This window comes from Scyliorhinus torazame, chromosome 16 (genome assembly GCF_047496885.1).
Source record: "Scyliorhinus torazame isolate Kashiwa2021f chromosome 16, sScyTor2.1, whole genome shotgun sequence".
NCBI lineage: Eukaryota > Metazoa > Chordata > Chondrichthyes > Carcharhiniformes > Scyliorhinidae > Scyliorhinus > Scyliorhinus torazame.
The window spans coordinates 107,381,769-107,396,427 of record NC_092722.1 but is presented as its reverse complement, the minus strand read 5'-3'; the positions used below and the strand labels follow the sequence as shown (position 1 = coordinate 107,396,427).

General features: G+C 41.0%; 1 protein-coding gene across 6 annotated transcripts in view; it reads right to left on the bottom strand.

The window, feature by feature from the left end:
• jmjd1cb (jumonji domain containing 1Cb) overlaps positions 1-14,659 on the bottom strand; it is a 592,917-nt gene that overhangs the window by 106,349 nt on the left and 471,909 nt on the right. For all 6 annotated transcript variants that reach the window (XM_072478811.1, XM_072478812.1, XM_072478817.1 and 3 more), the window contains 3 exons: positions 1,789-1,894; positions 1,427-1,551; positions 783-926 (listed from right to left, as the gene is read on the bottom strand). In XM_072478811.1, the coding sequence (XP_072334912.1) occupies positions 783-926; positions 1,427-1,551; positions 1,789-1,894 (375 nt within the window). The remainder of the gene's footprint in view (positions 1-782; positions 927-1,426; positions 1,552-1,788; positions 1,895-14,659) is intronic.

Below are 14,659 nucleotides of genomic sequence, written 5' to 3'. Positions count from 1 at the left end.
GGCAAGTGGGTATATGGATGAGAGGTAAGTGACAGAGGGTGACATGCTGTACTTAAGATGCATTTAGAAATAAATCAAAAGACATATATTTGATTTTTTTAAAAAATATCAATTCATGGCATATGGGCTGGGTCAGAATTTATTGCCATCCCTGAAGGCATTTAAGAATGGATCTGTAGTCACATGTAGGCCAAACCAGGTAAGGACGGCAGATTTCTTTCCATAAAGGATATTAGTGAACCAGATGGGTTTTTACGACAATGGTTTCATGGTCATCATTAGACTTTTCATTCCAGATTTATGTTGAATTCAAATTTCACTATATGCTGTGGTGGGTTTTGAACCCTGGATCCCCAGAGCAATACCCTGGGTCTCTGGATTACGAGTCCAGTGACAATACCACTACGCCACTGCCTTTCTTTGAAAAACAACAATGTTTCACAAATAGGCAAGAACACAAATCACAAGGTTATCACAATGCAGTATATTGGCATCTAAAAAATAGTATAATTGAATTAAATATAACTAAAAATCATCTGCATAGAAAGCCACATACATATATGCACATTGGAGTTTAGAGGAGTTATTCATCATTCCAATTTTAGACCATTTGAGCTAATTAATCAGATTACAACTTTATTATTCCCAGACATGTAGCTATTATTCTTTATTTAAACATACGTAGAAATATGCAGTGACCAGTTAAATATAATTTGCAGACTGGAACTATAGGAGCCTTTCACATCCCGTATTATATAATTCCAATCGTCTTAAATACTCACATGAACTGCTGGACTGTTTTGATTGGAACGAGACCTTCGTCTTGATGTGATGCCTATGTTTTCACCTTTCAGCAGAGAATGAACAACATCATCCAAAAAAGTCATTTGTACCATAGATGGGTCAACATTCTGCGGTTCTAGCACCTGGTTTCATCACAAAAACAGGACAGCATTTATAATATATAGCAAAAAGTTTACTTGCTGCACTTAAGTGAGAATACTGTATCTAAAATATTGCACTGAAATGAGCATTAATGCTATTCAGAATTTGTAATGTATAAATTTCCCACCCTTGACTGCTATCCTGTGACCCATGCTAGAATGTGCATGTGTGGGTAACGTGTTTCACTATGATGAATAGCCTTTTGACATTTACTATCAAGGTTCATATGTGAAAAAGAACCATTGCAGTAAGGTAATTCAACTGCCAACATCTGTGAGACTGATGAGTCATATGGGTCATCACCTTCCTTAAGGTGGAACAGGATTAGTCATTTCTAAAATAAAATTGCATAGCTTAAGGTAGCGATAATTTAACAAAAATTTGCAGATTGTTCACATTTAATTTTTCTACATTTCACCATGGCCAGATCAATAAGTAGATTTATGTTGCGGTAATAAGAAATCTCTCAAATTCAGTTTACCTGGTCATTCATCACGATCATAGTGCGGCTTAAAAGATCGTGATAGGTAATGATACCAGTGAACCACTGGGTGGCAGAATCTTGCCTGTATACTCGTACTCTATAGCCGTTCAATGAATAGGGACCTGTAAAGAGCAACAAAGGAGCAACTGGTAACTACAAAGGTATAAGAGATAAAATTGAAAATTATGTTTCATATCAGTTCCTGCTGTTACAAGGGCTGAACAGCCGGTCCCAAAATAAATTATGTCCTAAATATGTTGCCCATAGTTTTGCATTGAAATGAATTTTAAAATAAATTGGTACTATTATTCACTTTTCACATAATAACACAAATGCACAAGAAGAACACAAAATAATACCTTGCATAAAAATCTCCTGAACCTTTTGTTCTTTAACCCAAGCTTTCACTTCTTCATGAAGCGGAGGGTTGTCCCTGAGAACTGGGCTCAGACTGTCTATGTCGTCCTTTTTAAAAAAATAATAGAAGTGTCTTTGTTATTTTGTAAAGCTCAGCGCTGCCATGTTCCACTTGTCGCAGCTCCCTTACAACAAATTTCTTGATCTTTGCTATCATAGACCTATTGATTTTTCTTAACATTTATATGCATATAAATAAACATGAACGGTCATTTGCCTTCAGTCCTGACATATAGAGAGCAGGGAGGTTATGTTGGAGCAGTATAATACTTTGGTTAGGCCACAGCTGGAGTAGTGTGTGCAGTTCTGGTCGCCTCACTTTAGAAAGGATGTGATTGCACTGGAGATGGTGCAGAGGAGCTTTGAAGAGTGGCTGGATAGACTCAGGTTGTTTTCTTTAAAGCAGAGAATGTTGAGGTGAGGGAAGAGGGGAGACATGATTGAAGTGCATAAGATTATGAGGGGTATGGGCAAGATGGATAGAAAACAGCTGTTCCCCTTAGTTGAAGGGTCAATAACGAGGGGGCATAATTTTAAGGTGAGGGACAGGAGATTTAGAGGGGATGACGAAAGAATGTTTTACCCAGATGGTGGTGAGAGTCTGGAATGTACTGCCTGGGTAGGTAGTAGAGGCAGAAAACTCCACAACCTTTAAAACGTACATGGATGAGCACTTGAAATGTTATAGCATTCAAGGCTATGGGCTAAGTGCTGGAAAGTGGGATTAGTGTAGCTTTAGTGTAATTTGCCGGTGCCAACCCGATGGTCCGAAGGGCCTCTTCTGTGCTGTATGACTCTATATCATCAAGAGGCTTTGCCTCTCTTTTCTCTTCTCCCCTTTAAGACACACATTTAGATCTATCTCTTAATCAAGTTTTAAACCACCTGCCCTAATATCACCTTCAACCTTTATTAATCACTGGGTTAGTCCCAGCTGGAATATTATGCCAAATCCTGTGCACAATATATAAGGTGGTTGCGGAACTTCAGTTAGGTGGAGGAACTAGCAAACTAGGATCGTTCTCCTTAGAACAGAGAAAGTTAGGGGGAAGGTTTAAATGAGTTGTTCAAAATCATTAAAAGATTTTAATAGAGCAGATATGGAGAAGCTGTTCCTAGTGGCATGAAGTACGGTCATTAGAGAAGACAGATTTATGGTAACAGGCCGGAGAACCAGAGGTGAGATGGAGATTTTCTTTTTTAGCATGAGATGTCAGGTCTGGAATGCACTGTCAGAGAAAAGCTGAAGTAGAATTAAAAATCTTACAAAAAGAAATTGTATATTTAAAGGAAACGTCAAAAAAAAAGAAAACTTTGCAGGTCAATGAGGAAACAATAGCGGAACGGGGACAAAATTGAAGTCACAGTGGGACAAATCTCCTCCTATGCTGTTCCATGATTTGATTTCATTTGAAAAAGAACACAAATACAACACCACACAGTTTAGTGAACATTGTCAAGAATTTGGACAAGGGCCAGAAAACAGACCAGCAAGCAGACAGACCCACTTCCTGCTCTTGATTCCTTAAAAAGGGCATATCACTTTCATTATTTGTGGTAGTTCTCATTTCCCTTCAAATTAAGACACATCTTAAAATGAATTTTGAATAATATACCCACAATCTCCTGCTGAGTTTTCAATCTCAGTGACAAGTGCTTTTAAGAAGGAGCAAAGCTAAGGGCTGGACCTTGCACAAGTGTCATAATTTAAATTAACATTGGCAGCTACCAGAAAGCACATAACCTACTATCATCTGCATCAACACCACATGGAACTAGAATATGGGGGCGATTCTCCCAAATGGAGCACAAATGTTTGGCCGTCGTGAATGCCATCGCGTTTCACGATGGCGCGAACTGGGCACGGGTACGACCTATTCTGTACCCCACAGGGACCAGCACGGCGCTGGAGCGGTTCACGCCGCTCCGGCCTCCTTTCCCGACGCCAAATGGGCGCCGCGCCAACCAGCGCATGCGCAGTTGGGCCGCGCCAACCTGCGCATGCGAGGGGGACTTCTTTAGCACGCCGGCCCCGACTCAACATGATGTCGGTGTGCAGGGGCCGGCCATGCAGGGAAGTAGGCCCGGTGGGAGAGAGGCCGGCCTGCCGATCGGTGGGCCCCGGTCGCGGGCCAGACCCCATCGGAGGCTCCCCCCCAGGTGAAGGAGACACCCCCACGGGCCACCCCCGACTGTTCGCGCAGAGTTCCCGCTGGCAGTGACCAGGGGTGAACGTCACCGGCGGGACTCAGTCGTAATTGCGCGGCCACTTGGCCCATCCGGGCCCCCCGCTACAAATGGCGCCGATTCTCCGCACCTCGGAGAATCACGCGCCGGCGTCGGGGCGCAGTTGTGGCGATTCTCCGGCCCGGCGCGGGGCTCGGAGAATCACCCCCTATGTATTTTAAAAGGTAGAATTACATGTAAAAATAGATTTCCTTTCTTCTACATAGCTGTAGATGTTCCTAAGTCCAACAAATCTCAGCGGTGAGATTTCCTTTGACAGCTAACCGAGTGATTCTATTCTAAGACTTCCCTTTTGCACACACGGGACAGCACACACCAGTAGTCTAATTTTACCACTTCTCAACTAGCGGATGAAACACCAAGGAAGGGGACTATATTTGTATCAAAACGGCTCATATTGTTTGATACATTTGCAAAAAGCCTACTGATAAAATGACTGAAAATGATTTCAACTGCAGAGAAAAGCACAATAGTATGAAATTAGAGGAGTTTTTTTTAAAATTCAAGTTGCCCAATTCTTTCTTTTTCTATTTAGGAGCATTTTAGTATGGTCAATCCACCTACTCTGCACATCTTTGGGTTGTGGGGCTGAGACCCACGTAGAATGTGCAAACTGCACACGGACAGTGACCCGGGCCGGGATCGAACCCGGGTCCTCGGCGCTGTGAGGCAGCAGTGCTAACCACTGCACCAACATGCCGCCATGAAATTGGAGTTAATGAAAAACTCTCTTTCATGTTAAGAATTCCCATTTTAAAAATCTAGCCTCCAACATCAATAGGTACTAGATGTACAAAAGAAATTTAGTACAGAGGAAAGTTAGTGACAAACCCAAAATCCAAATTCAGTTGTACAGGATAAAAGGATAGGGCCATGGTTCTCATTTTTCAATTTGAAAAGTACCAATGAAAGTAATCAACCTATCCTATTCCATTCATTCACCCTGAACTTCTAGCCAAATGACATACACTTTTACAATAAATATATATAGAATAACACACAGAACAGAGTGTGTGTGTTAATAACATGCATGTAGGATCAGGGGTTATGGGGAGAAGGCAGGAGAATGGGGATGAGCCATGATTGAATGGCGGAGCAGACTCGATTGGCCGAGTGGCCTAATTCTGCTCCTATGTCTTATGGTCTTATACAATGCTTTATCTTTTCAACTTGTTTTCTACTTTGACCAAGGATTTTTTATCCATAAGATCCATATTGCATACAATTATAGACATACTGAAAGCTGTAGGTTCGAGTTTCATCAAAAAGACTTTGGCCAAAATCTAGGCTGACAATTCAGTGCAGAATTGAGGGAGTGCTCCACCATCAGAGATGTCTTTTTTGGATGTGACGTTACAGTGGGGGTCCAACTGCCTTTCATGCAGACATTAAAGATGTCATTTCACAATTTCAAGAGCAGCAGAGAGTCTAAGTCAATATTTATCCCTCAACCAGTATTGATGTTACAGATTATTTGGTAATCATCACACTAAAGTTTGGTGGACCCTGCTGTGTGCAAATTAGCTGCTGTGTTACTCCACATTACAGAAGCGACCATATTGTGAATGTACTTCACTAATTGTAAAGATTGTTGGGACATCCTGAGGTCGTGAAATGCTTTGTAAATATAATTCAGATGCCATGCAGAAAGCATTCTAAACAATTGCAATCTTCAGCAAGAGCCATCCAAAGTCAAGACTGCCGCCGACACCACAATAACATTGGACCAGAATACAAGTACCACATTCTTCTTAAAGTAACATTTCCACCTTCTGAGAATTATATCTAGGGTTATCTGCATAACATCCTAAAAATTAAATCACAAGAACTACCAGCCCCAAACCTTTACTTCATGGAAAACATAGACAGTACAATGGTTAAAAACCACATGTTTTATAACAGTACAAATGATAATCTCCATTTGTTCTGAACATTGTCAGCACTAACTGGCTCCCACACTCAGACTGAAGATCTTAGCTGAACCAATTTAACCAGTACATTAAGCCATTGTACATTAACCTCATGCACTCCAAAAAAAATTAAATTATTCCAATACTTTGCTTCTCCAAATACACAAAGGTGATGATTCTTAACAAGCTCGCTTCAAGGCTTTCAATCACAAGGTGAAAGAACCGAAATATCTGTAGCCTACCTCATTTTGATTGCTTTGATCTAGCTCATCTTTGTTCAAATTGTAACAGATGCCTCATATTGCACAACCGATTTTTGAACATGCAATACTTAATTCAGCAGTGAAATTATGTGAAGGAGTCTCTTCTCCGAGAGACTAACAATTAATTTCAAACAGTGTGGTTATTTAATTGACTACAGCCTCAATGGCAAAACAGAAAACGAGTTTCATAAATTGACAGGTTGAGAGCAATGTTCCCTGTAAACTGCATACATAATCTGCTGCATAGCAATGTGGAAGTTAGACACAGGTCGCTCACAAGTAGTCCCCCCTTTTAAGATACTGCATGTGTGGGGCCAAACAAAAACATTTTAAAGGTACTGTGCACTGAAATGAACAGGTCATGCAAAACCAAAGAAAACTATAGGCAATATTGCTTGAGAGGCTGAAGCATAGCATTTAGGATAAAGACATAAAGCATAAGAAAGTGCTATTTTAGACCAGGAATCCCACAATTCCATTCCATCCTCACCCCAAGGTAAGGCAAAACAATGTTTGCAGAGATGGAAAGTTAAAGAAATTAAAAGAAACACAGCTGATTTGAATTATATATTTTAGAACCACTTGAAAATGAAAAATGAAATGAAAATCGCTTATTGTCACAAGCAGGCTTCAAATGAAGTTACTGTGAAAAGCCCCTAGTCGCCTCATTCCGGCGCCTGTTCGGGGAGGCTGTTACGGGAATTGAACCGTGCTGCTGGCCTGCCTTGGTCTGCTTTTAAAGCCAGCGATTTAGCCCTGTGCTAAACCACTTGATGCAAATTCACTGACATTGAAACAAAAGGTTTATTGTAGAAAGTACAAGGCTGCTCTTGTCACAAAATAAATTTGCTTTACCAACATTAAAACATCTCTTTTGAACAAATCCAAAAAATACAGTACTGTACATGCTTTAATGTTTCATTTTTAAAATTATTTTTTAAGATGAGTGTTGCTTGGCAATGGCAGCATTTTTGCTTGTTCCAAAATTAAATGGTTTGTTTGTGCCACTTTAGGAATCAATTATGCCAATGTAGGAGTTACGTCACATTTCTGATGGGCAGGATAATCTTTTAAATCTTTTTTTTATTGTTAACTTCCCCAAAAGGTGTTGGTGAACCAGTCCACGACGATTCATCAGAACCATGGCCTACTTGATTGATACAATTTTTTTGAAACGGAATTCAAATTCTCAGGATTTGAACATGTTCCCTGGATTAGCAGTCCAGGCCTCTGGATTACTTGTTCAGTACATAACCAATGAACTACCGTACCCTATGCGACTGCTTCATCCTCATCAACAAATACACAGTAGAATACCTTGATATCACTGCATACTGGTAATACATTGGATCAGATTAAAAATCTTAAATAAATTGTGTTTACTGGACAGACAAAAACAATATTTCATAAAATCTTTAGTGTAGAAAAAGGCCATTTGGCCAATTGAATCTGCACTGGCCCTTGGAAAGAGCACCCTACCCTGCCCATGAACCCACCTTATCCCCAAAACCCAGTAATCCCACCTAACATTTTGGTCACTAAGGGGCAATTTAACATGGCCAATCCACCTAACCCACACATCTTTAGACTGTGGGAGGAAACTGGAGCACCCGGAGGAAACCCACACTGACATGGGGAGAAGGTGCAAACTCCACACAGTCACCTAATACCAGAATTGAACCTAGATCCCTTGAGCTGTGAGGCAGCAGTGCCGCCCTTGAAGAAAAAAGTCACAATCCTATAACATTTAAATTCAGCTGCAAAGTCCACACGTACAATTTTTAAAAATGGACCAACAAATATGCCATAGCATGACACCTCATCATCTGTGCTAATAATCTTCCTCAAATACCACTTATGATATTAATGGGGAGACAGAGCCCAGGCACCATTAAACAGGCTAGGGGTATTAAGAGATACGGTGTTACAGCAGGCTGTTTATACACACATTCAGGATTACAGGAAAATTGGGACAATAGGTAGGTCACCTACACCATTGTCCAGAAAAATTAATTACTTTCATTGTAAGATCATCTTTATTATAGAAGATGCATCTTTCACACATTGAAGCAGTAGACCAAGCTGTTTTTAAGGCAGAGGTGGATCAATTCTTAATAAGCATGGGGCTGATAGGTTATCAGGGGTAGTTGGAATGCAGATTTGAGGTCATTATCAGATCAGCCAAGCTCGAGTGGCCGAATGGCCTGCTCCTGCTCCTTGTCCGTATGAAGAGGTGGATGGAAAGATCATGAGACGATTTGATTACAGCATCAGTGATATCACCCATATGGCCACTGTACAGGTTATGGTAGGCATGTTTTAGTCTTGAAGCTCCAGTTTGATAAATATCTGATTAGAAATTGTCTGGAAAAACTACTACAGCAGATGAAGGATGCAAAGAATAATTAAGAAATCACCGTGAGATCCAGGTCAGGTAAATGGGTTTCAAAAAAGTTAAAATATGCAAACAAAATCTGCTTACAAACTTTGTCTATTTGAAAGTGTTCAAGATAACTTTAGAAAAACAGATTCCCACTACTCTTACAATTTTGAACAAATTAAATTAAATTAAATTTATGACACTCCCCAAATTGTTTTTCAGCAGTTCGATCAAAAAAAGGGATGAAGCACAGATGGTCAACTACCCATTCGTAAAGTTCAGAATACTCAAACAATGAATTTGTCTATTTAAGTTCTACTTCAGTAACCAATCACATTGATTTACGTCAAAGAATGCAGGAAGGTTTTACAAAGTAGACATCTCCATCTAGATAGAATCCGCACAGTAGCACAGTGGTTAGCACTGCTGTCTCAAAGCGCCAGGGACTGGGCTGTGTGGAGTTTGCACATTCTCCCAGTGTCTGCGCGATTTTCCTCCGGGTGCTCCCGTTTCCTCTCACAGTCCAAAGATGTGCAGGTTAGTGTCCAAAAGTTAGGTGGGGTTACAGGGATAGGGCGGGAGAAAGGGCCTAGTTGGGACATTCTTTCAGCAGGTCGGTGCAGATTCAATGGGCCGAATAGCCTCCTTCTGCACTGAAGATATTCTATGATTCTATAACATGGACTATCTAAACTCACTAGCCTGGGTTTTTGCTTCCATAACCCTACCTGGAAGTCAATTTCACTTTCAAATCACCATTAAAAATATAAACCTATATTTCCTGCTTGCTTTCTGCTATTGTCATGGTTTGCATTCTGAACTTGAAGTAGTGTTCCAGATTCACCTTTACAATTCAATTTACTATCTTAAACATCTTTATTAAGTTGCCTCCTTTCTCTGAAAAACACTGTTCATCAGAGCTTAGTTCTCTGGGACTATGAAACAAACGTTGTGGCTCTTCCTTGCACCACCTACAGAACTTAGCGTCATTGTGTGTTGGTGACTGAAACTCACCACAGTGCTCAGGGCGTTATCTCATTATAGACTATTTCATAATCAAGCATTTGTTTTGGTAATAGACTGCAACATTCTAATTCCTTTATTGATTGTTGCTCCAACATGTTGAATACTGAACCATCAATATTTATTTATTTAAATTTACATTCTGAATGAGTCATGATTCAGGGACCTGGGAAATTACGCAACAGATCTGTGGCTCCTGGCCGGTTGGCCCATCGCCCATCCAATATCCCAAGGCTCCTCATTTTCTGGTCCAGGAGACACAATTGCGAAGCCCTAGGCAGCAGCTTCCATTATCAGCACCCTGAGTTTCAGGCATGTTTATACTCTGGCTGAGGGCACTGAGTCCAATCTCTCTCCCCTGGTCTATTCATTCATAGCTATTTGAAATTAATGATCCAATCTAAATAAAACATTCCCCGACTTGCAGCTGGCTAGAACTAGTTTCTCAAGTGAATTATCAGTGCAATACATATACAGAATTTTTCCTTCCTGCAGAAAGCTGCAGGAGATAAGAAACAGCTGTTTATACAAATGTCATATATACTCATTGCCAGACCAAGCAAACTCTGAAGTCAATACAGGGAAGATGTGACTCCACACACCACAGCAATTCTGCAATCCTCACACTAAACCACTTAATGCAAATCAGCTATCAATTTGCAATAAATGAACCTGTGCCATGAATGGAATGTTTTGACTAAAACCACACAAGAGAGCCGAATGCAAGGAGGAAAAGGGCAGTCAGATGCATAGAAATAGACCTCATCTGAGAATTGCAGTGAAGACTGAACATATCCCAAGAGGTCTGCAGCTCCCATCTCAGTGGACTGTAATCAAGAGATGAAGGTGAGGGAGAACTTGTAACAAGTACAAGCACCAGGGAAAGGGTGCTGAGAAAATTATTAGAACTAAAAGCTAATAGGTATCCAGGTCCTGCCTGGCTTCATCCGAGGGTCTTAAAAAAAGTGGTGGCTGCTCAGATAGCAGATGTCTTGGTTTTGATTTTCCAAAATTCCTTAGATTCTGAAAAGCTCCCACCAGATTGAATCACAGAATTGTTATGCCGCAGGGACGAAGGCTATTTGGCAGTGTGTGCATTGACTCTCAAACAAGTAGCAAGGCTTAATGCCATTCTCCTGCATTTTCCCCGTAACCCTGTAAATTGTTTCTATTCAAGTAATCATCTAATGCCCTCTTGAATGCCTCCCCCACACCTCCAGGCAGTGCAGTCCAGACCTGAACCACACGTGTGATAAAGTTTATTCGCACATCACATTTGTTTCTTTTGGAAATCACTTTAACTCTGTGCCCTCTTGATCTTGATCCTTTTACAAGTGGGAACAATTTCTCTCAATTTACTCGACCAGCCTCCTCATGATTCTGAGCATCTCTGATCAAATCTCCTCTTAGCCTTCTTCTCTCCAAGGGGAACAGTCCCAACCTCTCCAATCTATCCTCAGAACTGAAGTTTCTTATCCCTGGAACGATTCTTGTAAAACTCTACTGCACTCTCTAATGAATTCACAACCTTCATACAGTGTGGTGCCCAGAATTATACATAATATTCCAGTTGAGGTCCAACTGGAAGCAACTAGGGCAGCATGGTAGCATTGTGGATAGCACAATTGCTTCACAGCTCCAGGGTCCCAGGTTCGATATCCGGCTTGGGTCACTGTCTGTGCGGAGTCTGCACATCCTCCCCGTGTGTGTGTGGGTTTCCTCCGGGTGCTCCGGTTTCCTCCCAGTCCAAATATGTGCGGGTTAGGTGGATTGGCCATGATAAATTGCCCTTAGTGTCCAAAATTGCCCTTAGTGGGGTTACTGGGTTATGGGGATAGGGTGGAGGTGTTGACCTTGGGTAGGGTGCTCTTTCTAGGACCGGTGCAGACTCGATGGGCCGAATGGCCTCCTTCTGCACTGTAAATTCTTTGATCTGATCTAACTAGTGGCTAGTATAAGTTTAGCATAACCTCCTTGCTCTTGTATTCTATTCCCCTATTAATAAAACCCAGAATATTATAATCTTTATTAATTGCCCGTCCTCCTTCAATGATCCATATACATAGACACCCAGGTCTCTCTGCTCCTGCGTCCCTTTAAGAATTTGAGCCCTTATTACATATTGTCTCTCCATGTTTTTCCCACTGAAGTGCATCACCTCACACTTCTCTGCATTGAACCTCATCTGTCACCCATCTGCCCACTCCACCAACGTGTCTATGCCCTTTTGAAGTTCGACACGGTCCTCTTCACAGTTTAAAATATTTCTGAGTTTTGTGTCATCCGCAAACTTTGAAATTGTCCCCTGCACACAAAGATCCTTAATATATATCAGGAAAAGTGAGAGTTCCAATATCATCCCTGGGGAACACCACTACAAACCGTCCTCCAGCCCCAAAAATATCCATTCACCATTACTCTTAGCTTCCTATTATTTTGCCAATTTTAATCCATGTTGAGCTAAACCTTTTCTCAAGTTTGTTGTGTGGCACTGTAGCGAATGCCTTCTGAAGGCACACTACACGGTTACTTCCTCAAAAAACTCCAGCAGGTTAGTTAAACACTATTTTCTCTTTAGAAATCCATGCTGGTTCTTCCTAATCAATCCACATGTTTCCATGGGACTAATTCTATCCAAATAATGGTTTCTAAAGGCATGCCCATTACTGATGTTAAGCTGACTGGCCTTTAATCGCTGGTGCTATCCTTAGAACCTTTTTTGAACAAGGGTGTAACATTTGCAATTCTCCAGTCCTCTGGCTCCTCCCTCGAGTCGAGGGAAGACTGCAAGATTATGGCTAATGCTCCTGTAATTTCCATTCTCACGTCTTTTAATATTCTTGGATGCATCTTATTCGGTCCTGGTGCCTTCTCAGCTTTCAGTACTGACAGTCTATTCGACATTTCCTCCTTATCAATTTTGAGCCCTTTTAGGGACAGATTTTTTATCATCTATTACTATGTCCTGGGTAGCATATACCTCCTTGGCAAAGACAGATGCAAAGTCTTCAATTATTCCCTCAGCCATGCCCCCTGCCTTTTCTTTTCGTGTAGAAGATTGTAGTTTAGTCGGGCAGTATGGTCGGCACGGGCTTGGAGGGCCGAAGGGCCTGTTCCTGTGCTGTACATTTCTTTGTTCTTTGTTTTCGGCCCTTAATCGTCCCTACTCCTCCTTACTATTTATCTGCCGATAAAAGATTGTGGGATTCTTCTTCATGTTGGCTGCCAGTCTTTTTTCAAAATTCTCTAACATGCTTTTTCACCTCCCCTCTGATCTTTCTGTATTCCTCTTCGTACTCAATTGACTTTTCTACCCAACACCTGTCATAAGCACATTTTTTCTTCCTTAGCTTAATTTCTATCACTTTTTTTTAAACTCCTCTATTCAAGGAAAGAGACAGAAAGCAGGAAAGTTCAGGGCAGCATAATATGGCCAAGGCAAAATTATGAAGGAAGTTATAGTGGGGCACTTATAAATCTCACAACAGATGCAACATGGTTTTGTGAAAGGGAAATCATGTTTGACTAAGTTATTAGAATTATTTGAGGAAGTAACAAGCAATGTGGATAAGGGGGGAACCTGTGGATGTGGTGAACTTAGATTTCCAGAAGGCATTTGACAAGGTGCCACACCAAAGTTTACTACTCAAAATAAGAGCTCAGGGTGCAGGGGGTAACGTATTAGCATGGACACAGGATGTGTTAGCTAAAACAGAGAGTAGGCATAAATGGGGCATTTTCAAGTTGGCAAGGTGTAATGACTGGGATGCCACAGGGATCAGTGCTGGGGGCATCAACTGTTTACAATCTATATCAATGACTTGGATGAATGGACCAAAATTTATGTATGTGTATATATATATATATATATATATATATACACACACACACACACATTATATATATGTGAAGTGAGTGGGTAAAAATAATGTGGGAAAATGTGAACTCACCCATTTTGGCAGGAAATTCAGAAAAACAGCACATTATCTGAATAGAGAGAGAGATACAAAGGGATCTGGGTATCTTGGTGCATGAACTCCAAAATATTAGTATGCAGCTACAGCAAGAATTAGGAAGGCAACTGGAATGTTGGTGTTTATTGCAAGGAGAATGAAATGTTTTGTTCCAGTTGTACAGTAGTGAGACCATATCGAGAGTACTGCGCACAGCTTTGGTCTCTTTATTAAGAAAGAATATAATTAAACTAGAATCAATTGAGTGAAGGTTCACTTGACTGACACCTGGGAACGAGGGAGTTATCTTCTGAGGAAAAATCGAAAAGGTTCGGCCTGCAGCCACTGAAGTTGAGAAGAATGAGAGGTTACCTTACTGAAACACACAAACAGAGCTCACTGCGGGGCAAAGTGGCGGACAAATGGCACAGCAGCATGCATACTCCACTGACCGTGGGGCAAAGCAGCAGATGTAGGACGCACACCAGATCTATGACATCTTCTTCTGGTCCTGCAGAATAAATTGGAAAGCTAAAAACTCAGACATATAAACCGTTTTGAGGAAATTGTTGCGACACTAGGATGTTTAATAAAATGCAGACTGTCCTGGCAAAACTGGGACATGTGGCCATCCTCGAGATGGTGCTGCTTCACCCAAATTATACCAGAACTTAGTAAGGATAGGTTGCATAAACCTGAATTGATTGCCTTGAGTTTGGAAGGTTAAATAGGGGGTGATCAAATTCTCTTCAAAATGGTAAAGGTAATTGATATTATACATGTAAAGTGAATATTTCCAGTGGTGGCGGAATCCAGAATAAGGAGAAACAATTAGAACCAGGTTATTTAAAAGTGAAATCAAGAAGCTTTCCTTTAAAAAAAATGTTATTTTTTTTTTTATTTTTTTATACAGGATGTGGGCTTCACTGGCTAGGCCAGCACTTGTTGTCCATCCATAATTGCCGTTGAGAAGGTGGGTGTGCTGCCTTCTTGAACTGCTTCGGTCCATGTGGTGCAGGTACACCCCATAGTGCCAA